This window comes from Podarcis vaucheri (genome assembly GCF_965113315.1).
Source record: "Podarcis vaucheri genome assembly, chromosome: 1".
Taxonomy (NCBI): Eukaryota; Metazoa; Chordata; class Lepidosauria; order Squamata; family Lacertidae; genus Podarcis; species Podarcis vaucheri.
Genome location: NC_138759.1, coordinates 59,047,533 through 59,072,421, shown reverse-complemented (window position 1 = coordinate 59,072,421; position 24,889 = coordinate 59,047,533). Strand labels below are relative to the sequence as shown.

Here is a 24,889-nt window from a genome sequence, read left to right as displayed (position 1 = left end):
CCAATAGGAATTACAACACTTCCATACAGGCAAAAGGGCTTCCCAGAGTGAGAAGATCCAAGCAAAGTATCGCCTCTCTCCTGCAGACGAGGAACACTGCAATCTATCTGGCCCATTCATCCAGGTTGCCTCCTTAGTTTTTTCTTTAGCCCAGGATACCTTAATGCCACCACTCAAGGCTGTTCCAAAATTAGCCTGTTTAGGCCAGAGCCAATTAGAAAATGAAGCTTTTGGACTTTCTTCCTACTAATAAATGTGTGTTTAAATATGTCTGCGGCTGCAATCCTATACATATTTACCAGGGTGTAACTCAGCCAGACTTCCTTCTGAGCAAGCATGGACGGGATAAATCTTCAGATTAGTTTTCAAGGAAGATTATCAGAGGTAGAAATGCTAGCTGTACCTACCTGAATTCTTTCTTTTTGGACACCAGAGGGAGCAATATATATCTCATTGCTAGAGGGGGAAATCAGAAACGTTTAGCTGTAGGCACAAAGTAGCATGAAGCATATGGCTTCATTTATCAACAACAGAACATACAGCAATTCCTCCCATCACAACATGATCTGCATCTGACAGCAGTGCTTAAGCTACTGCCACAGGCTTAGCTAGCCCTAGAACACCCGACATTATTATAGCTTAGAGGTGTTATTGCTTGCCGTTGCCCTTAAAGCTCTTCATAGCTGTGATTACGCAGTGCACGTGTCAGGGAACTGACATCGGAGGAAAGGGAAGTGGTAGGGCTCCCAGAGACTGGGAGAGAGTCAACAGCCAAAGCAGGGACCAGCAGGGGGAGCGCGGGGTCTCTGGAGGAGGATCTCAGTAATGCTGAGAGAGACGCAGCAGCCCAGGCAGGAAGCAGAAGGGGAGAGAAAGGGGTGAGAGACACTTCGAGCGAAAATAGCGGGGAGGTGTCAGAAGCAACTGCAGGGAGACCTATGCTTCGCCGGAAGCTGTCACGTCGTGAGTCCAGGAGACGCGTTTCCGTTAAGGAACTTCTTTGCTGGAAGCGCTTCCGCAGACAGCCACTGTCGGACTCTACAAGTGACTAGAGCAGACATGTCTGAGGAGCTCTGTCACACACAGAGGTTTGTGGGGTCGCACAAACTCTGAAGGGGCACTATTTTAAGCACAAGCAGCTAATCATCCCCTGACAGCAGTCCGACAGTCTCTGTACGCTGCCTGTGCAGGAGAAGGCATCATGAGCGACCCAGCAGGAGCCGGAGCCGCAGGGGGTGGAGCTGGTCCAAGCTTGGAAGACAGATACCGAGCATTGGAGGTCCAACTTGCGCTGCAGACGGCGAGGCTCGAGGAGAGGAGGGCTCAAGATGCAGACAAGAAGGGGAGAACCACTCAGTTCCCCAGAAAGGTACCAGGATTAGTGCAGAAGTTTGGGGGGGACCCCAAGGATTACCATGCCTTTAGGACTGAAATGCAATATGCCCTGAATGTGCAGTTTGATGAGTTCCCTGATGAGGAATCCCGAGTTGCTTTCGTAATTGGGCATCTTGAGAAGGGGGCGCGAGATTGGGTTCGACCCCTGATGGCAACGCACAACGATATCCTGAAGGACACTATGAAATTCTTTCGTGCAATGGATATCATGTTCTCCAGCGATATTGAGGAGGGGGTAGTGCGCAGACAGCTAATGGCTTGCAAGCAGGGAAGCAGATCTGTCCGTGAGTACTGGACTGAATTTACCATGCTGATTCACAGATTGGGGTGGGATTTATCGGCAGCACCCATTCAGATGCTATTTGAAGAAGGTCTTTCTTCAGCTGTGAAAGACGAGCTGGCCAGGAGCCCCAGGGCGGTGTCTATGGATCAGCTGACCAAATCTGCGCTGACCATTGGAGCGCGCCAGGAGGCAAGAGCCTTGGAGAGGCGGGAAGGGAGAGGGGAACGTTGGAAGGAGTTACGCATTCCAGACATTCCTGAGCCAGCTTTCCCGCCGGCAGAGCCGATGGAAATCGGAACAGCCCGCGCGCGCGCAGTTTCAAAGCCCAGTGAGGGGGCGAAGAAGGAGGGAAAGGGACCCCGGAAATGCTATCTCTGCCAACAGCCAGGCCACTTTGCCAGAGTCTGCCCCCAGAGGAAGGAATGGCAAGGGATGGTGGGAACTGTTGAGGGGGAAGAGCAGGGAGAAACGGAGCAGGTAAAAGCCAACGCCTGGTTGCCAGCAGGGCACTGCAGCCAGGCCAAAGAGCAGTGAAAGTGCCCCTTCCCCAAGTGCCAGTGCCAGAAGCTCCTCGACCTGCTCTAGTGATTGAAGTGTCGCTAGAGTTGCAAAATGGACACCCCCTAAAAATAAAGGCGCTGTTGGACTCAGGCAGCTCCTGCAATTTCATGAGCAAGGAGTTTGCTGCTGAACACCAGATACAGACTATCCCCTTAAGCAACCCCCTGCAGGTGACCACGATCGATGGCAGAGAACTGTTGGGAGGAGGCGTCAGCTTGCAGACCATCCCAATGATAATGAGGGTGGCAAGGCACACAGAACTGATAGCGTTTAATGTGGCCACCTTGGGAGGCGCTCCCATTATTTTGGGAATGAGCTGGCTAGCCCTACATGATCCGCTGGTGGGCTGGCATCAAAGAGTGGTTTCCTTCGGTTCCGCACATTGCTTAGAACACTGCAGGGGGGAAAAGGGGTCAGCAGGGGCCCAAGCCACCCTAGCAGGGACGGAAGTGATGGAGAAGGGGAAGGTGCCATCACAGTATGCTGATCTCAGCGACGTGTTCAGCGAGAAGGAGGCTGACCAACTACCCCCGCATAGGCCCTTTGATTGCCAGATCAATTTACTCCCTGGAGCACAGCTTCCTGTAGGCAGGTTGTATGCCATGTCAGACAGGGAGATGCAGGAGTTGCGAGCGTTCATTGACAAGAACCTGAAGAGAGGCTTCATCAGAGAGTCCAAGGCAGCGGGGGGTAGCCCAGTGTTTTTTGTGGATAAAAAGAACACGGACAAGCCGAGACTGGTATGTGACTTTCGGGCCCTAAATGCAGTGACAGAGCCGGTGGCTTTTCCTATGCCCAGGATTGATGATATTTTGACCAGGGTGCGAAAAGGAAAGATTTTTACAAAGCTGGACCTAAGGGGGGCGTACAACCTGATACGTATAAGGAAAGGGGATGAATGGAAGACCACCATGTTCACCCCTTTGGGGGCATTTGAATATCTCGTTATGCCTTTTGGATTACAAGCAGGCTCCGCGTGTTTTCAAGCCTTTATGAACCATGTACTGGGGCCTTTGCTCTACAAGAATTGCGTGGCCTTCTTAGATGACGTGTTGGTGTATTCGGAGAATGAGGAGCAACATGTGAGAGACGTCAGAGAAGTGTTGAGCAGGCTGCAAGCCAACAGACTGTGGGTGAAACTGGAGAAGTGTCAGTTTCATACCAAGGAGGTGGAATTCCTGGGGTACCGCTTGTCAGACAAGGGGTTGGCCATGGACCCCGGCAAGGTTCAAGCGGTGCTGGAATGGAAAACCCCCAAGACTAAGAAGGATGTGCAGAGGTTCCTAGGGTTTGGAAACTTTTATCGTAAGTTCATCCGAAACTTCGCTCACCTGACGGCGCCCATCACGGACTGTCTCAGCAGCAAAAAGAAGTTTGTTTGGACGGGGGAGGCGGAGCGAGCGTTTGAGGAACTGAAAAAGGCCTTCGCCTCTGACGAACAACTTCTACATGTGGATTTACAAAAAAAGCTGAGGGTCGAAACAGACGCTTCTGACAGAGCCATAGGGGCGGTGCTTCTTCTGCAGCCGGGGAAGGAGGGGTCCGAGTGGCGACCGTGTGCCTTCTTTTCGCGAAAGCTGAACAAATCTGAGAGAAACTACACGGTGTACGACCGGGAACTTCTTGCGATTTATGAGGCCTTCCGGAGATGGAGGCACCTACTAATTGGTGCACAACAGAAGGTGCAAGTGCGCACGGACCATAAGAATCTAGAGTATTGGAGAACTGCGCGAGTGCTCAACCAACGGCAGTTGAGATGGGCCCAGGAGTGCTCCAAATTTAACTTTGAGATTTGTTACGTACCAGGCCAGGAGAACGTTAGGGCGGACGCTCTCTCACGCAAACCTGAATATTTGGAGGGAGAGGGTGCACCCGAAGAGACCCATGTCATTCCCGAGGATCGCTGGGTGTGTGGGGCGGCATTGGTGGGGCTAAGGGAACTGATAGAGGGAACGGTGCAGGATGAATATGCCCAGGACAAACTCAGGGGTCTCAGGAGGGAGGGAGACAAACCCGGGGGTTTTGAGGAGAGAAACGGGGCGTTGTACTACAAGGGAGCGTTATACGTACCTGAAGGAGAATTGAGGGAAAAGGTACTCAAGCAACTGCACGATAGCCCCACAGCAGGGCATTTTGGGCAACACAAAACCATGTGGCTGGTTACCAGGGAATTCTGGTGGCCCAAGGTCAGGGAAGATGTGCGGGAGTATGTGAGAGGGTGTGACCGATGTCAACGAGCCAAGGGGGAGAGGCGGGCACCGGCAGGTTTATTAGAACCACTACCCACGCCGGAAAGACCATGGGAGGCAGTGGCAATAGATTTTATGACTGATCTGCCCAGGTCCAAAGGGAAGACAGCCATTATGGTTGTGGTAGACCTGTTAACCAAGATGGCCCACTTTATAGCCTGCTCACATGCGGTCACAGCAGAAGAAACCGCTAAATTGTTTGTGGAAAATGTGTTTAGATTGCATGGTGCCCCCTTGAGGGTGGTTTCGGACCGAGGGAAACAATTTACTTCCAGGTTCTGGAGGAAGCTCATGAGCTTATTGCATGTAGAGGTGAATTTTTCCACTGCCCGCCATCCAGAAACCAACGGGCAGGCGGAAAGAGCTAATGGTGTCCTCCAGCAATATTTGAGGTGTTATGTGAATGACAGAGAGAATGATTGGGTGGAGAAGCTGGCGTTGGCAGAATTTGCCTATAACAATGCGGAGAACGTGTCCACGGGAATGAGCCCTTTTTTGGCCAATCACGGGTGTCATCCCCGAGCCTTCCCAGGGGGGGAGGGGGAGAACTGGAGCGTTCCAGCCGCAGAACAGTTCGTTGAAGAAATGGAAGCGATCCATCGCCAGCTCCAACTTAATTTAAACAGGGCGAAGGAGGAATATAAGAGGCAGGCAGACAAAACCAGAAGGGAAGGAGAAAGCATTAGGGTGGGGGACCAGGTGTGGTTGTCCACCCAAGGGTTACCATTTAAAGGAGGTTGTAAGAAGTTAAGACCCAAAAGGCTGGGCCCATTTGAAGTCACGCAACAGGTCAACCCAGTGGCTTTCAGACTCCGGTTACCTAACCACATGAAGTTACACCCAGTGTTCCACAGATCATTGCTGTCACCGTATATAGGGGACAGAGAGGGGAGGGTCAATAGGGGACCAGCTATGGAGGAAAAAGAACACAGCTACCATGTAGCGGAGATTCTCGATTCCAGGTGGAGGGGAGAGCAAGTAGAGTATTTGGTAATGTGGGAAGGGGAGCCGGAGTCGGAAAACACCTGGGTCAGGGCAGAGGATGTAGATGACGAGGTTTTGATTGAAACTTTTCATCAGAGATTCCCTCGGAAACCCCAGCCAGTGGCGAGGTTCCGGAGGGAATACTTCGCCACCACCGACGAAGAAGAAGAGTTGGAGGGGTTCGCTGATTCCGAGGTGGAGGAGGATTCAGCGAGTCGGAACGAAGACCGATGGAGGGAAATGTTCGAGACGTCGGAAGATGAAGAGGATTCTTTTAGGGGTTTCAGCTCCTCACCGCCCAGAGGAGAGAGTAGGGGCGGGGGAGAGGGGGGCCCTGGAGGGGAGGTGGATGTCAGGGAACTGACATCGGAGGAAAGGGAAGTGGTAGGGCTCCCAGAGACTGGGAGAGAGTCAACAGCCAAAGCAGGGACCAGCAGGGGGAGCGCGGGGTCTCTGGAGGAGGATCTCAGTAATGCTGAGAGAGACGCAGCAGCCCAGGCAGGAAGCAGAAGGGGAGAGAAAGGGGTGAGAGACACTTCGAGCGAAAATAGCGGGGAGGTGTCAGAAGCAACTGCAGGGAGACCTATGCTTCGCCGGAAGCTGTCACGTCGTGAGTCCAGGAGACGCGTTTCCGTTAAGGAACTTCTTTGCTGGAAGCGCTTCCGCAGACAGCCACTGTCGGACTCTACAAGTGACTAGAGCAGACATGTCTGAGGAGCTCTGTCACACACAGAGGTTTGTGGGGTCGCACAAACTCTGAAGGGGCACTATTTTAAGCACAAGCAGCTAATCATCCCCTGACAGCACGTTATGAGACAAAGAAATCCCTTTTGATTTGCAGGGGAATAAACATCTATACTGCTGTAGGTTAACAGAAGCTGCAATTCTAAGGAAGCTGAAGTAGAAGAAAATCCTTCTGAAGCCAAGGGGACTTGATACACAAATAAAGGGGTTTAGGACTAAAGGGTGAAACATAAGCTGTATGCTTTGTTCTTTCTTACTAGTTGTTAATATTTTACTGTGTTTAGCGTATGCCACTATTTAGGGAGGAGGAGCGGGATTGAAAATGATTTCAAATAAATATATATGTTTTTAAAAACTATTGCACAAATCTGTTTGTGGGCAAAAGAGAAAGTGAGGCAACGTCTGCACGAAGAACCGTTGCTTTTAATAATATTGGAGTAATACGGAGCTCTGGAGCTCTTACTTGGAATTTTGCAGAACAGAGACATCTAGTGGTTAATTGGCCAGGTTATGCACAGCTGATATTTGAAGACATTATTCATTGAATGTTAAAGGGAGGTGGATGGGTGCACATTTATGAAGAAGATTCCATTTGGTCACTCAACTGGCAAGGATTTGCAGTCAAACTAAAAAGAACACTATATATCTGTTAGGAATACAGTGGTACCTCCGGTTGCGAACGGGATCCGTTCCGGAGGTCCAGCCAGATCCTGAGGTTTTCGCAACCTGAGGATCACAGTTATACACATGTGCGCAGCGGCAGACCACTTCTGCACATGCGCACATGGTGAAACACTCCCGGGTTTGCCACTTTCGCAACCTGAAGTTTACGTTTCCCAAGGGTAACGTAACTCGGGGTGCTATTGTACAGTGGTGCCTCGGGTTAAGAACTTAATTCGTTCTGGAGGTCCTGAAGCTGTTCTTAACCTGAGGTACTACTATAGCTAGTGGGGCCTCCCGCTGCCGCTGTGCCGCCACCGTGGGATTTCTCATCCTGAAGCAAAGTTCTTAACCCTAGGTACTATTTCTGGGTTAGTGAAGTCTGTAACCTGAAGTGTCTGTAACCCAAGGTACCACTGTACTAAGAATCAACATGGTATCTTGCATAGAATTGTCAGCAATGAAAACACAGTGCTTTTTGAAATATATACAGTGAGTATATAAGGCAGCAGCCTCAAGTCACAGACTAACTTTTGTGACACAGGAGCCATTTTCAGTTTAGATGAAAGATTAAGGATGCAATTGTTACCCCCTGATCAGAAGTGCTGGTGGGAGTTAGGATTAGGTGGCAGAGTCCCTCGCCTGTGCTCTACGTTGGGAATTTCAGTGTAGCCACAGTATGGTCCCAAAATGGGGTGTGGAGTTGAGCAGGAGAGCTGTGCATATGGCAAGCAAAAAAAAACCAAACACATACACACAAACAGCATTTCCTCTACCTTTTGCCACGGTGGACAGGAACCAGCAGGGTTTCAGGTGAGGTAAAGGATATGCCACTCTGCACCTCCCTGGAGCCTCTTAGGATTGCCCTGTATGCCAACCTCTTCCCCAAGGCTTTTAAACATTTGCAATAAATTGAAGCAAGGATAATTTTAAGATGTCAGCATTTGAAACTGATATTACACTCTGTTTATGGGAATGCTATCCTGGCCTTAAGAATAATTTAGCCTTTATTAAGTGGTGAAAATAAAAAAAATTCCTTCCAGTAGCACCTTAAAGACCAACTAAGTTAGTTCTTGGTATGAGCTTTCGTGTGCATGCACACTTCTTCAGATACATGTGCATGCACACTTCTTCAGATATCGTAAGTGTGCATGCACACTTCTTCAGATATCGTAAGTGTGCATGCACACTTCTTCAGATATCGTATCTGAAGAAGTGTGCATGCACACGAAAGCTCATACCAAGAACTAACTTAGTTGGTCTTTAAGGTGCTACTTGAAAGAATTTTTTTATTTTGACTATGGCAGACCAACACGGCTACCTATCTTTAAGTGGTGAAGTTATACTTTATTATTATGTAGAAAAAAATCAATGGGATTTATTTCTCTGTCATGTGCTTTTGTTTTGAGACCTGTTACTTTATGGTTTTCACTACAACAGGCCTTCTGCTTGTCCAATACTGGCTATACAGGGAGAGGGAAATGGCAATTATCATTGGAAAACTCTTTTTTTGGAACAGCTCAAGATCCACCTGCTTGAATCCACATGTGACCCCAAGGCTAGAAATTGGCAGCCCATGTGGCAAAACCCTTCACAGTGTAACTAATATGTCTTTATCCAGGCACACATATATCTTTATGCCAACAGATTGCAAGTTTTTCCTTTTCCCACCACTAAGTGGAGCTAGGTATCCACAAATGCAAATATCCAGAGCAACTCGGAAATAAGCCAAACATTTCATGTACATGTTTCTTTAGAAAATCTATTTAGAGCACTGCACCTGCACAAAATCATTCACTTTATGTTCTGCTGTCAGCTGGAAGAAATTATTTATATTCTGCTCAGAGAGTCTGAGGACTTACTTGCTTAAGATATACAAGAATGACAGCTTTCTTATCCGGGGCCCACAAAGTTCTTAAGCTGCTGTATTGCACGTAAGTAGCCTTCTTTGACAATGGTATAAGGCCACTCTAATGAAGTTCCAATTGGCTACTTCTTTTCAACATCTATCATGTTTTATCTTTCACTTTCACTCCACTTATCTGTGCCTAAGTGGGTATTAGTTTAAAACAACAACCACTAAACACTCACCCGTGCTTCATGCTGATTCCACCACCAGTCCCTGTAACCCATCCTAAGTGATAAAACTGGCGGCAGAGCTCTGGGATCAAATTCCTTGGATGCACATTCTCCTACGGAGGAAACAAAAAGAAAAGGCACATTTTAAAATGGTTTATTTGCTTTTTAAATGAAAGCTGCAATATTTATCTGATTCCTTGATTAAAATGTGATTCCATCTGATCAGCCTTTGAAGTTGTTTTAAATAGAAATACTTAGAAATATTGCTATTTTGAACAGATTTCTGCTCTTCTCTCTCAGTCAAGGGGGATTGCTTCTTCCTGCTGTAACACACAAATCTCTAAAAACAAAAAGTATGCTTTTTCTTCAGCATTATGGTTTGTGTATATGCAAATTTGATGAATCAAAACGCGCACAATAAATTCACTGAGATTTGTTTAAGTGGGTGGCAGCTGTTATATAAAGTCCATATAGCATGGGTGACTAAATTATCTATCTCACATTTAAGATTTTGCTAAGCTAGAACTCCCATCAGATCCAGTGAGCATCCCACGGATGATGGGGGTTGTAGTTCAGCAGCATCAAGAGGATAAAAGGTTCCCACACATGGGCTCTATCCTTTTGGTCAGTGGTAGACAACATGGCTACCTCCAGATGTTGAACTACAATTCCCATCAGCCCAAGGCAGCATGGTCAATAGTCAAGGAAGATAGCACTTGGGAGTTTAGCAATTTCTGGAGGACCACAGATGAGCCATCTCTGCAACCAAGTAAGCCTGCAACGTACGTGGGGGATTTTTTCCAGAACTTTGCCCCCTTTCCATTTTGTTTAACTGCCGTGCACATAGGTTACTGGCTTACTGTATATCATTTTACTTTCTGCAGAAGCGTAACCTACCCTTCCATACTATCCATATACAGTGGTGCCCCGCAAGACGAATGCCTCGCAAGACGAAAAACTCGCTAGACGAAAGGGTTTTGCGGTTTTTGAGCTGCTTCGCAAGACGAAAACGTCTTGTGTTTTTTGCAAGTTTGTTTCCTTTTTCTTAACACCCTTAATACAGTTGCGACTTGACTTCGAGGAGCAACTCATAGAACGCGGTGTGGTAGCCTTTTTTGAGGTTTTTGGCGATTTTTGAAGCTTTTCCAAAACTTTTCCGACACCGTGCTTTGCAAGACGAAAAATTCGCTAGACGAAAAAACTCGCGGAACGAATTCATTTCGTCTTGCGAGGCACCACTGTAAACTGTGCACTAGGACTATGAATGAATCAGGCCACACATAAGCCATAAGCATTGTGGCACAAGCATCCAGGAGTCCATTGTGATTTCTGTGCAGAATGGGGACCCGTTTGACCTGGGATAGTCCTGTCCCATGATTCTAGGAGGGACCTGACCCCAGTTGCTTTTTCTAAATAGAACAATTCTCACCGTTTGCAACTATGGAGGGTGGGGTACATGCTTTTAGACACTTGGCTGTGGTTGACCAACAGACTTTTCAGGTCCAGTCCAATGCAGAATCTGCCCAGCAGTGGAAAGGGCTGCACAAAAAGCATTTGCTCTTGTGCATATGGTGAAGAACAGTGTTCCTTCTGGTTCCCTTGCACAGCATTGCTTGACACCTTTAGATATTATGGGTACCCGTGGGTTCAATACCCATCTCTGCAGTGGTTTCAAGTAAAAACATGAAGGTTTCCTGTACCTGTGATATATTGTGCACAAGGCTATCACAGTAGTGTCCATTGACTTTTATGTACAGCTTTAAAACATCTGCTTCTAATGCAGCTTCCGAAGTTGCACAGTCGACTGTGCTTCTTTTTTTAATATTTCACTCAAACTGAGACTCTATATATTTTCCTAAAGGATGAGCAACTACAAGATTCCCTAAATATTTACATTTAAATTGAAGGGGAAAATAAATTAGATTTCTGCAACTCGTTCAGCTTGATAAACGGTCATCAGTAACAGACATTGAGAGATAACTTTCAAATGGAGTTTCATGAAATTACTATTAACAACTGCAATTTGTCATTCTTCATTTACCACATTTTAGCAGATGCCAAGCAAACACTCCAGGGCACCTTCACAGTTGATGTAAACTGGAGTATCTGTCCTGAATGCAATGCAGCCATGCAGGTTTACACCAGTTAATGCTGCAAATCATTACTAATCCCAAATCTGCTATGAAATCAAAGTCCTTTGAAACCTTTCATATTATTATTATATGCTAGTCTAGCTATTATACACACTATTTGCTGCAAAGAAAAATGATATACATTTGCATAAGCTGGGTGTAAGCTTCATCTCAGTAGAACACCTTCTAGTACGGGCTTCAACTTATGGTATGTATCACCGTAATGACAAACATTTGCAAAAGGATTCATCAAGGATTTACAGAATTACTGTTAAGCCAACATGACTGAAGTATATTGATGGCAGGGTGGGGGAGATTGCTACTTTTCTCTAACATTTCAAATGAAGTGAATCATTTATCCGACATTAACTTGAAATTGTTGTTTTTAAAATACAGATAAATCTGGCATGTACAGTGGTACCTCTGGATGCGAACGGGATCCGTTTCGGAGCCCTGTTCGCATCCTGAGCAGAACGCAACCTGTGTCTGCGTGTCTCGCTGCTTCTGTGCATGCGCGTGACATCATTTTGAGCATCTGCGCATGTGGCGAAACCCAGAAGTAACCCATTCCATTACTTCCAGGTTGCTGCAGAATGCAACCTGAAAACGCTCAGCCTGAAGTGTCTTTAACTCGAGGTATGAAGAATTGATCGCAGAAGAATTGATGCTTTCGAATTATGGTGCTGGAGGAGACTCTTGAGAGTCCCATGGACTGCAAGAAGATCATACCTATCCATTCTGAAGGAAATCAGCCCTAAGTGCTCACTGGAAGGACAGATCGTGAAGCTGTGGCTCCAATACTTTGGCCACCTCATGAGAAGAGAAGACTCCCTGGAAAAGCCCCTGATGCTGGGAAAGATGGAGGGCACAAGGAGAAGGGGACCACAGAGGATGAGATGGTTGGATAGTGTTCTCGAAGCTACCAGCATGAGTTTGACCAAACTGCGGGAGGCAGTGGAAGACAGGAGTGCCTGGCGTGCTCTGTTCCATGGGGTCACGAAGAGTCAGACACGACTAAACGACTAAACAACAACATGACTGTATTCCAAAATAAGCACTAGGTTGTTAGTGAAGGCAGGTCTACGCAGTCATGAGCCAGGCTCACTGTGTGAATAGCAGTTTTAGGCCCCCTCCCCGCTGTGCATCCACAACTGCCTTCATTCACACACCTGTGTGAAGGTATTCTCCATTTTACCATCTGTTGCCTCCAACTCAACCATTTCACCTTCCTGTTCTGGCAATCCTATATTTATATTGTTCTCCAAAATCACTGTGTGCTCTTTAATTCCACTTCCCATTTCCTCCTTCTCTGGTCCACTTTCAACAATCCTACCTCTGATCTCTTTTTAACTGCTCATCAAACAATTGCTAAAGGATGCCAACAGTCCATGGAATGTCCAACAGAGTATTTACCATACTGAATGTTCCTGTTAACAATTCAGTCTCAATCTTAAGATCTTCAATCTCCCGTCTTCACTTTAAGATCTTCACAGTGTTATCTCTTATCAGAACACATTCCTTTCCCACAAAGCAAATATGAAGTAACAAAATTACTTTTGATTTCAAGGCAACACTTTCACGGGGAAAATGGAGAATTAAAAATTCTTAGCACTCAGAACTCACTTTATCATAAAACTTTCTTGGTTCAAACAGTTAGAACATCCCCCCCCCCCGCTTGCTTTCAGCCCTTTAATAATCAACTCTTCTTAAAGCCATAAAGTAGCTCAAACACCAAATGTAAATTTCAACCAGCAGACAGAAACATCTTTCTCATTTGTAAATTTTAACAGTCTCAGAGATATTTAGAAAAAAGGCAGTCTTGCAGCCCCTATGGCCTCCAGGGCTCCTGAGTGGCTTTTGGGCAACATGTTGATTCCTCCATTCTAAGTTGCTCACCCCCACCCAGATTCCCAGGTACTGACAGCTTCTTGGTCTCCCGGTGTAGAAAAAGGCTTTTTCAGAGCATCAGAAGTTATTAACCTGTTCACTCTTATCTCCAGAGTGAATTTTGATAGCCAAGATTTATGTCCTGGCTATCATCAGTCACCATGTAATTATCTCGGTCGGCAACTTGCCAACAGAAGACGTTCAGTCTGCCAGGTTCCTCCCCTGGAAATCCTCCATTTCTCATAAAACTAGAACCCAGAGCCATCCAATTAAGTTGAATGGTGGAAGATTCAGGACAGACAAAAGGAATTCCTTATTACACATTTGCTACTACAAGAGGTATTGATGGCTACTAACTTGGGTGGTTTTAAAAAAAGAATAACATCAACAGTACAGTGGAACCTTGGGCTGCGAATGTGATCCGTGCAGGAGGCGGTGTGCAACCCGAAATCACGTAACCTGAAGCATCTGTACCCCGAGGTACCACTGTATGGCTATTATAGACTACTAGCAATGATGGCAATGTTCTGTCTTAACTTGGAGACAGTCTCTCAGCCCCACTCACCTCACAGAGTGTTTGTTGTGGGGGAGGAAGGGAAAGGAGAATGTTAGCCGCTTTGAGACTCCTTAAAGGAAGTGAAAGGCGGGATATCAAATCCAAACTCTTGGAGACAGTATGCCTCTGCATACCAGTTGCTGGAGGAAACCATTGGAAAGAGCCCTGTTGCACTCAGTTTCTGTTTACGGACTTTCCATAGGTATTTGGCCACTGTAAGAACAGGATGCTCGACTAGATGGGTCTTTGATTTCCAACTTAATAATAGGGAAGTGATCAATACTGACTGGCATAAACCAGCTGAATGCCACGTTTCTGAAAATATGCTCTCATATGGAAGGAGTGTAGCTCAGTGCTTTAAACATGAGAAAAATCACCTATGGAAGTGAACACTGCACGATCTGAAGCAGTCCTTGAACCAACAAATATTATGGAATGTGTTAGCTTAAAAGTTGGCAAGTAATTTTCTTTGTCCATCAGACACCCGCCCCATTTCATTTCTATCACGATTCCCAAACGAGCAAATTTCCATTTAATATAATGGTGTGAAGAACGGTCATATTCCTTTTCTAAAAATATCAACCATAAAACCTTTAATTAGTCAGTTTTGTACAAAATGTATCAAAATAATTCACATGATATATAATTTTGTTGTTTTATTTTTGGAAGGAGATGAATTACATCTTAATTATAGAGACGAACTTATAAACTAATGTAGTCAGAGCTTCTGCAATTTTCAAAATTCCAAAATAGAATTTGAGCTCTTCTCATTTCAGTTCCTTTATTACAAGAATTAGAAGCATTAATAAACTGAGGAAGCAACAATAGATGAGGCAGCTGTGCTGATAACCTTAGCAATTTAAGTGCACAAAATGATACATATGTAAGAAGCAGTGTCAGACAACTCTCCCCCACAACATGGTTTGAAATAATCCTTTAAAACTAGATTAATTAAACAGCTAGTTTTCCAGGGGAATTGACAGTGGCATTATCATGTTTGAAGGGCCCTGGTGATTCCTGGCACCCTGCAGTTATGATTCCCCTCTGCAGAAACCACAGTGTCTCCCCACTGCCACTGCTCCCCTGCTTGCCTGGATACTTCCTGGCTTGCTCTTTAGCCATCCATTCTCTTCTGAGGGTAGAATGTAGACAATAACAGCCTGGATAGCCCACTGCAGATTTGGAACTGGAGACCAAAGGAAGTGGAGCAGTAAGTAGGCTTCTCACTTCCTGTCAATACCATTTGCAAAATGGGCAGTAGGCAGCCTTAAACAGAAGAACGAATGAGCCTTTCTGGCCTTTGGGGTCTAAGAATAAAAGTTGGGGTGGGCACTAATGCTATCAGCTTGGGGACTACCCATAAGGTAGCAGGAATAAGAGAATAGGAATAAATGTTGAGCTATAGTGGAGTCTCCCAAGGATTGATATTGGGACCTGTGCTTCTTAACTTGTTCATAAACATTTTAGAATTAGGAGTGAGCAGTGAGATTGCCAGGTTTGCTGATGAGACTAAACTGTTCAGGACCATTAAAAGAGATTGTGAAGAGCTCCAAAAGGTCCATCTGCAGCCATTTGGGTGGGTACATTGGGGAGTTCTTTGGTGGTTGGGCTCCCAGGCAGAGCTGAACTGAAATGACAGATCTCACATTCTCTCTTGTTGATTTCACCAAACCAACAGGTCCTTTCACTGATTATGAAAGTGGTACAACTTTTATTTCTTTACACATTGAAATTACTCATTCTGTCAAAGTTCTGACTACCTTGGATCTTAAATATAAAGCTAGAAGATTACTGCAGCTCAGTTCTATGCTAACTTCAGCTCAACTCTCTCAAATAGTACTCAGAACGCTATTCAAATTAAAAAGGAACAAGAAAATTAGTAAGTATTAACAAATAAAAGCATTAAAGCTCATAAAGCTGTACACTTACAATTTGTAATACAGCTAGATAAAGGTAAAGGTAAAGGGACCCCTGACCATTAGGCCCAGTCATGGCCGACTCTGGGGTTGCGGTGCTCATCTTGCTTTATTGGCCGAGGGAGCCAGCGTACAGCTTCCGGGTCATGTGGCCAGCATAACTAAGCCACTTCTGGCGAACCAGAGCAGCGCATGGAAATGCCGTTTACCTTCCCTATTTATCTACTTGCACTTTGACGTGCTTTCGAACTGCTAGGTTGGCAGGAGCAGGGACCAAACAACGGGAGCTCACCCCATCGCGGGGATTCGAACCACTGACCTTCTGATCGGCAAGCACAAGGCTCACTGGTTTAACCCACAGCGCCACCCGTGTCCCATTAATACAGCTAGATACATATGTGTAAATATACTTATTAAGTTAACTGAATTTAAGCCTAGTTTCCAGTGGCTACAAAAATGTTGTAATCCAAAAGCCACTCCACCCCAGAATAAGAAGCAATGTAAATAGAAACTGTATGCTGATTGGTAGGCACTTCAAAAATTGATATTAATATAGGTATTGTATTCATCTTTGATGTGGGCACATTTGCCAAGTAAACTCCACCCAATTTTAAAATGCGTTATACAGGCACATATGGAAAACAAGATCTTAAAATAACTTCAGTAATTAAGCAGTGTTTTAAGAAGTACTCCCCAACAGAGCAAGATTAGTGACCTGCTACAGGCCACATAGTAAGCTTCATAGCCAAGAAGAAATTAGATCCTGGGTAAGAGTTGACTCCAGAAGGTGACAATGTCGCTTTTATTTACCCCATAGGGACTCAAGATTGGGAAGAAGTGCCCTGTCCTGCCTGTGCCAGCATTCTCATTTTGCACAGAATCCAGGATGCAGAACTAGGGAATTCTCATTTTCATGCTCTATTCCTCTGGGTCAGGCATAGGCAAACTTGACCCTCCAGATGTTTTGGGACTACAACTCCCATCATCCCTAGCCTACAGGACCAGTGGTCAGGGATGATAGGAGCTGTAGTCCCAAAACATCTGGAGGGCCGAGTTTGCCTATGTCTGCTCTGGGTTATTGGTCTTCATCTGGCGGCTGGGACCCACTATCGAGTCACAGCCTGATCAAAGGTGGGTGCAGGTCCAACAGCAGCATTACTACTATACAAATATATAGGGAATGTGAGAGGATGGGGGAGGTCTTCAAATACATGTTTGGATGAAAGCTGTGTCTAAGTCTGAAAAAGTAGGAGACTGCTGCTCTAGGTGAAAGGGGGTATTGGTGGTGCTTTATCAGTGCTGGCATACATTAAAAAAATCCAGTCTGATTCCCATCACTGGTAAAAACTGAAGGCACAGTTGGATCCTACAGTTCCTTGCATTTACTGGTTATCAGCTACTCCTGATTTCTGCCCCAGACTATGACAACAGCTATGACAGCCAGACGTGGTGAAGCCTCCCTCTCCATTTTCTCCTTTCCTTGCTTATATGGCTTGTGACGATATGCACAGTACTATTAATAATAACAGCAATCGTTGCATCATGCTTCCCAGCCTGTAAATGAAAACTTTTCATCTGCTGAATTTTAGGATTTCCCCTAAAACAGTGTCCTCTCGTTTTACAAACGGAAGTTCCCCTAGGAAAGTGAGCTTAGCCTTGCTCCGGCGGGCGATCTTCCCTGCTCCACCTGGGACCCTCGGCGACTGAACCTGGCCCTTCCCCTCCCACCACGGAGAGGGAAAGCTCTTTACCTCGACTTTCTCCAGGCCCTTCCTGCAAGGACAGCCACAGTCGCCTCGCTGCTGCTGCTTTTCAGCCATCTCGCTGCACGCGAGGAAGAGAAAAGGCCCCTCGCAGGGAGGAGCTTGGCTGAGCCGCCGGCAGAAGGGGCGGCTGCCCTCCAGGTCGGCGGCAGCGAGTCCTTATATCCTGCAACCTTATCACCTCAACCCCGACGAGCCACAACAACAAAAACGCGATGCATTCAGTGGAATGCGTACATTTACTCAAACGTGAAAGCGACCAAGTTCAACGGAGCTTACTCCCAAGAAAAGGGTCGCAGCCATAAGGCTCCAAATTTGGCTATTTAGCAGGCGGGGATGCATGTCTCCGTGCCTAATTTGCCGCTTAGTAGGGAGTGATAATGCCTTTTTATTTTTACGTTTTTGTTATGAATTCGCCCACAAGGCTAGATATGACTGGGGAGCAGCTGGTGACGGGGAACCTGGGAGCAGGTGGTGTTAGGTGTTGCAGGTGTTGTTAGACTCCAACTCCCAGCATCCCCAGCCAGCGCTGCCAATGGTCTTGCACGATGGGGGCTGGAGTCCATTTGCGCCCCAAGTCTCCCGCTTTGGCTATCCCTCCTTTTGCGGGCACAAGTACCAATCCATCACTACCCTCTAATAGCCACCCGTCCAGAGAAGAAATAATTCTGAATCTGCTTTGGGTTCAATTTATTTATTTAAACAAGATACACAATGCTGTACGGCGCCCACCATCTCCTATGCGTTTGCTGCATCCTTTCTCCTGCCTTAGTTCCCATCTCTAATATATGTTAAGATTGTTGGGTCAGAGTGACTGAACGGACAACTCGTGTCTCCGTTTCCTTTGTCTCCCCGGGTCTATTTTATTGCCTGAGCCTCGGGACTGATCAGGTCACCTGTTCTTTGTAAGATGGCACTATATAAGTAATAAATATCTGATGGGCACAGAGGTGAAGCCTCTTTGGGCGAGAGACTGAGCAGGAGTGAGTGGGCTGCCCCGGGTGTCAGATGGGGTTGAACCAGGGAGACCATTTGCTTATTTCCAATCAGCCGACTTCGAAAAGTGCTTTTGCATTTAGACTACGGCTGCTTGTCACATTTATTTCAATGCCTGGAAAAATGAAAAGAAAAATCGACCTAGCGCGGAAACGCGATCTCCAGAAAGCGTCGCTTTTTTATTCGCCCGCCTGCTTTCCGGCTGCTAAATGGGAACCTCTCCTAAGGGGCGGCAAACTTCCTTCACAGCGAGCAAGAGAGAAACCTCATGCATCCACCCGCTCGCGCTGCCCGGGGAGCCTCGACTCCGGAGGAGGAGGAGGAGGAATTCCTCTCGCGCGCATTTTTGTTCAGGCGCTTAAAGGGCACCGCGCCGTCGCGGGAGTATTTCTTTTCAGGCAGCGGCGAGGACAGCCCCGGTGGGCGAAGGGAGGGGGCGGTGAGAAGAGGGCAAGATGGCCGCCTCCTTGCGGCTGAGCTGCAGCGGCCGGGGAGCCGCGAAGCTGCTGCTCGGCAGGAATGTCGCGCTGGGGGCTCCCGCTTGCCGGCCTCCCGCGGCTGCCTGGAGGTTCCTGCGCCTCACCCGGGAGCGGCTGGGTGAGTGTTGGGTTTCATTACAGACAGAAGCCCCGCATTGGCCACCTGCCTCTAAAGGGTCGGGGTTATTTGGCTGCCTGTGGGATCAGGTCGCAGGGTCATTGGTTTTTGGGGCGCTGGTGGGAGAAAGAGGCTTGCTTGTTTGGGTGGTCGGAGGGAGGCAGGTGCCCTTGCTCTGGGATGGAGTTTAGGCTGCATCCCCGGCATGCCTAGCGGCCTTTCACGTAGGTCTGTCTTTTCGGTGTACCTGCAGCTGCTTCTGTTACGTCACAGTTCGTTTCTATGCTGCCTTTGGGGCGAAAAGCGTCCCCGATCCGGTTTTCAAATCCTAAATTCAAACGGTATGATTGAGTGGGGTTTCATGTGTCACTCGCTTAAAAAGAGATTTAAAAGTAAAAACAAAAACAAAAACCAAACAGACATCTTTTTTGTGCCTAAAAGCAAAAAGACCAGCCCTCCAAAAATGTGAAAAAGGAAGTAGGAGTAACTCCTATAAAGTGCAGGTAGCCAGTATATTGTTCACTATAAACTACCCACCAGTCCTACTCAGCATGGTCAGTAGCCAGACATGATGGGATTTGTAGTCTAAAATATTTTAAAGGAGTTAGGTTTTGGAGAAGAAGGAACAGCTGGAAAAAAATTCATCCTTGGTGTGTAACAGTCTCTTCAGCAATGTCTCTGAAGCTGTTCCTCTTAGTACCTTAGCTTTTAGGGATAAAAATCAGTAGTCTGAGAAGATGCCACAATATACACTTCTAGAATCGGGTTATTGGAAGGGACGCAGACGATCATCTAGTCCAGGGGTGTCAAACTCAAATTCATTGGGGGCTGCATCAGCAGTTTGGTCACCCTCAAAGGGCCGGTTGTATCTGTAGGACTATGTGTTCACTCTTTATTATCATAAATTATTGTCACTGCATTCAATTTTTACTGTTTTTTGTAATAATGTAAGTAATAACTAGCTCTGAAAGCAGAAACATAGTCAGAATAATGGCAAGTAGATATTCAAATGTACAATTATTGTACAATTTATTGAAAAATGATTTTTGGTAACAGACAGTAATTTTTTTTAAAAAAAACATACAAATATTGCCAAACACTGTTTATTACACATATGGGTTATTTGATTGTAGTTTATGGTCCCTATACCACTGTAAAGTGACACGGAAGTGGTCAGTATATCCAAAGTTTACCACTCAGACTTTTAAGCAGAATAATAAGCAGACCCCCCCTAATAAGCAGACCCCCCCTCCCCCCCATACATCATATGTACTTACAGTACAGGAGAGAAGGGTTCTGGCAGCCATTGGATCTGTCTGTTGTAATTGCAGAGTCCTGTGCACAGCGGAATGATGAGCAGTACGTGCCACATGCTTAACGTTGCTTTATTTTCAGTTCAATGTTGAGAAATTACAAACATGCATCTTGCCTCTGCGGGAGCAGAGAAGCAACCGTCCTTCTCCTCGGAACGAAGAACACCGAGAGAAAGTGAAAAACAGGAAACCAGTGTACGTCACATCCAGTCTCCCATTCCCGTGGGAAAACCCAACAGTACTCTGACTGTGGAATGTAAACATTGTCTTGTGACAAGCACTTCGCTGCACAGTGAAGAGAGCAGAAACCAACACTGTCACATCACAGGATGGCATGCGCTCAATATAAAAACAAGTGGAGGTTTCCTGAATGCATGTAAAGTGGAGGTTTCCTGTGTAGAACGGCCGGCGCCGCTAGAGGGCAGACGTTCTCTGGCTTGTAGGCTGCTGCGCATGCGCTGAAGAGGCGGCTTTCTTGTGTCAAAAAAAAAAAAGCGAGAATAAAAGGTGAAGGCTGGCGGCGGCTACACGGGCCACATGACGACGTCTGGCGGGCCAGATTCGGCCCACGGGCCTTGTGTTTGACACCTGTGATCTAGTCTAACCCCCTGCAATGCAGGAATCTCAACTAAAGATGACCATCTCAATGGCAGATGACCATCAAACCACTGCTTTAAAACCTCCACAATCTCCCAAGGGCATCTGTTCCACTGTCAGGCAGCTCTTACTTGGCATTCACTCGGGTGTTCTTGTAAAATGAAACATTCATGAATTATTTTTTAAAAGACAGAAAAGTCTTAGAAAAGTCTGTCAATTCCAGGCAATATGTTGAAAAGAAAGAAATGGTTCAGATACTGGTTCTAATTATAAATATGGCCGCATTCATGAACTCTGTCTGAATAAACTTCTGTCAAAGAGGACCCTTAAAATCCCGGTATTGTAGATTATTATCTAGGATATTCCTGTTCTTTATTTCAGAAGGACTCCGTTAGACAGAAGACAAGGGGTAGATGGTTTCTTAGAAGTACAGTGGTGCCCCACAAGACGAATGCCTCGCAAGACGGAAAACTCGCTAGACGAAAGAGTTTTCCGTTTTGGAGGTGCTTCGCAAAACGAATTTCCTATGGGCTTGCTTCGCAAGACGACAATGTCTTGCGAGTTCCTGCTGGTTCCCCCCCTTTTTTCTAAGCTGCTAAGCCGCTTATCAGCTGATCCGATCAGCAGATAAGCCGCTAAAAGCCGCTAATAGCGCTAATCCGCTAATCCATCAATGGGCTTGCTTCGCAAGACGGAAAAACCGCTAGACGAAGAGAATCACAGAACGGATTCTTTTTGTCTTGCGAGGCACCACTGTAAGTCCAACTATGGTAGCTGGTGCTTACTCCCAGGTAGGTTTGCGTAGGACTACAGTGGTATCTTGGGTTACATACGCTTCAGGTTACATACTCTTCAGGTTACAGACTCCACTAACCCAGAAATATTACCCCGGGTTAAGAACTTTGCTTCAGGATGAGAACAGAAATCGTGCTCCGGCGGCGCGGCATCAGCAGGAGGCCCCATTAGCTAAAGTGGTGCTTCAGGTTAAGAACAGTTTCAGGTTAAGAACGGACGTCCGGAACGAATTAAGTACATAACCAGAGGTACCACTGTATAGTCTTCAGCCCTCATCATGTGTTTCTTGCATGAAAAGGTTGTGGGACCACACATTTTAGCCCTGCCCAAAGCTTGTGCATTATGGGATTACTTCTAAAGCAGTGAGTTTCTTTCTGTTTGTTTATCTATTTGTTACCAGTCCTTCATAGTTACAAACAATTCCAGAACGAGATACATAGCAATTTTAAAACACAACACCTCAAATTACAAAATAAATATCTTTGTAGACTCCCTGCACAATTTAAAGTACTGGAAGGTCAGGATTCTCAATAACGGGAAACCTACAGTAATAGAAGAAGCAACACCACCATCAGGCCAGGGCTAAGTGTGCAACGCTGCAGTGCCTTTGATGTGTGCTATCCCTTTGTGTGAGTAATGCTTAAAGAGGGCTTTAATGAACTCACGGCTTATGTAAAAACTGAACTGAGGGCTTTACACTCTGAGCCAATATCTCACACGAGCTCTGAAGCTGGAGGAGGTTGTTAGGCAGCATCATATCTGACCCTGCATTACTTCTTCTGTGACTTTTCTGTACTGCCTAAAAGCTCTGCCTTATCTACTGATGGGGAATATTTGCAGCTTAGTAGCATTGACCCAGTTGAATGTTTGCAGCTTAGTAGCATTGACCCAGTCTGCTCCTATAGGTGGGCTTGCAGTGTCAATACTCTCTTATGACACTGGCCCAGAGAATGTCTGAAGGCATGGTGGTGGCGATGGTGGTGGTGGTAATGGAGTCTGCCCTTGAACTGTTCCTAGGTTGCAGAGCCATATGTAAGTTGTTGTGGAGTTTCTTAGAAGACGAGTGGGACATGACATGTGCAACACTAATGGTAGTAGCAGTTATTGCTTCCTGTTCTGAATATTGCTTTGATGGTGCAAGAAGCCACATAGTTGAGCTGGAAGACTCTTTGAAATCCGCTGTTAGCCAAATTGCTACACTCCTTCAAAAGGGCAGTTACTTTTACAATTGGGAGCAAAGCACACCACTCCAGAAGTGATAATCTAAACGTTAATGTTAACTCATCTTGCCTCTAACCTTTCTGTATTGTTGCCTGTGAAATATTTCTCACCAGCCACATTAATTTTAACCTGCAGGTGGCAGAAGTACATATTCTGGAGCATAACCATACAGTTATCCTAGATGAATATTTGCATAGAAAGGCTGCTTTCTAGCTGATAGATGCATAACTGAAGCAGGAAGAAGGGTAAGGGATGGATCCCTACAATGAAAAATGATTTGACATCTTGTCCTGCCATTGATACGTTGATGAATATTGTAGAAATAGATAAAGTGAGATGATTCATGTTCCTGAGCTCTCTAGAGAAATGGGGACCATAGAAATATGATTAATAAGTATATTGTATGTTGTACATAACTTTTAGTTTGCATTCAGTAGTTTGCATTTTAGTTTGTACAGTATTATGTGTTCAGAGATGCTGGAGCACTATATCCTGGGTTCTAGCAAAGTTAATTAATGTAGCTTTACCACAGGAGTAGGAACCTCCAGCCCACACACATAGTACAGCCCACCAGTTGGGAAGAGCCCCCTGTCACTCACAGCTTTTTCTTCACTCTCTGTCCTCTTCTCCAGCTGCTTTGCCATCCCTTGGTAGGGCTTGCCCTGAATGAATGAATGAATGAATCAATGAATGAATGAATAAATAAATAAATAAATAAATAAATAAATAGTAATGTTAACAACAAAGAAGGAGAGATTTGTTGAGTTGCTTGGTTAGCCGTATTCAAATTCTTTTCAATTGTATGCATTTTGCTTCACTATTATAGCTGATCGCTATACTGTTGTGTTTCATGGCTTATGTATTTTTTTTATTTGTGTACCACTTTTCCACAAAATTGAGTCCAAAGTGGCTCATATCATATCAACAGAGCAATAAGTATTAACAATTTCAAAATACATAAAGGGATAGTTAGAAATAATCATAATATCAATAAATAAATGTAAAACAATCCAAACAACAGTGTAGAAAAAAATACACATAACCAAACCTAATTTAACAATTTAAAACTAAAGAGCGAGAACAATGCCTAACAGAAATAAAAAAGTGAGCATTCACAATATTATCATATTTGTGGAGCTCTTTGGTGTTCTCTGGAAATTCACTACCATGCATGTACAAAATCCTATCTGTTACAATAATGGGAAAATATGTACTTTATCTGGTAGGTAAAACTGTCAGCAGCTGTCTTGGTAATCGAGGTCTGTGATCACACATTTGATACCCGATGTCTTTATTATTATTATTATTATTATTATTATTATTATTATTATTTAAAAATTAGACCACATTTCACACTATAGTCTGATTTTGCAACAGCTTATTTAGTCACCTTTCTTGCTTAATGAATAATGATCCCGTTTTAGAATTTCTCCAATAATGATGTTGTTGACACATTACTCAAAGGCAGGTCACTGTGGTTTCTTTCCTTTCACAGATGGGTATAATTTGAGTTTTTCCACGTGTTGCTCAAGTCCAGTCTGAGATCAATATGAACCTTACCCAATATTATACCAGTGCCTCAAAAAACCTTATGGAATGCATAGTTCTTTGTGATTACATACTGATGACTTTGACAGGCTAGGTTAAATTAGAAAGTCATATCTAAAACCTCTTGAAATTAAGTTAAGGTTGCTTGTAGTCAGGATTTGAGCAATACATGAAATAGTTCTTATAATAATCCAAAAAAGTATGTAATCACAAAATTCAGTTTCTTGGTAATATTGTTTGGCATTATTCTTTGTATATATGCCTTTCATTCCCATGACAGATCTACAGTAGAGTAGCTTGGGAAAGTTGATACTGTGCAAGCAAGCATAATTTAATACTATGCTTGGGCATCCTATGTGCAATGGTGAATCATGTGTTTTGATGGAAATTTTATTTGTAAAATTTAATAAAACATATTTATTAAAAAATACGATGCTTGGGCATGTATTTTTTACACTGCATCAAGTTTATCTCTTTGGTTGCCCCTGTAGGAGTTGTTAAGTTAAAGATATACTGAGATCCAATTATTTAGACTAAAACTGGTGTGGGTAAATTTGTATGTAGACTGAGCTGAGCTTATGACACAACCATGAGGACATCTTTCACCTTGATC

The 24,889-nt window shown here is 45.2% G+C and overlaps 2 protein-coding genes across 3 annotated transcripts in view; one reads left to right on the top strand and one right to left on the bottom strand.

The window, feature by feature from the left end:
• APIP (APAF1 interacting protein) overlaps positions 1 to 17,340 on the bottom strand; it is a 30,097-nt gene extending 12,757 nt beyond the window's left edge. For both annotated transcript variants that reach the window (XR_014220823.1, XM_082226956.1), the window contains exons 1-3: positions 17,198 to 17,340; positions 8,968 to 9,068; positions 408 to 456 (exon numbers count right to left, since the gene is read on the bottom strand). Coding sequence is in view for 1 of the 2 variants with exons in the window: in XM_082226956.1 (XP_082083082.1) it covers positions 408 to 456; positions 8,968 to 9,068; positions 17,198 to 17,266 (219 nt within the window). In the remaining variant the exon portion in view is untranslated. The remainder of the gene's footprint in view (positions 1 to 407; positions 457 to 8,967; positions 9,069 to 17,197) is intronic.
• A 1,258-nt stretch (positions 17,341 to 18,598) lies between these two features.
• Positions 18,599 to 24,889, top strand: part of PDHX (pyruvate dehydrogenase complex component X) — a 45,299-nt gene continuing 39,008 nt past the window's right edge. The window contains exon 1 of the mRNA XM_082225607.1: positions 18,599 to 18,802. Coding sequence (XP_082081733.1) covers positions 18,661 to 18,802 — 142 coding nt within the window. The 5' untranslated portion in view covers positions 18,599 to 18,660. The remainder of the gene's footprint in view (positions 18,803 to 24,889) is intronic.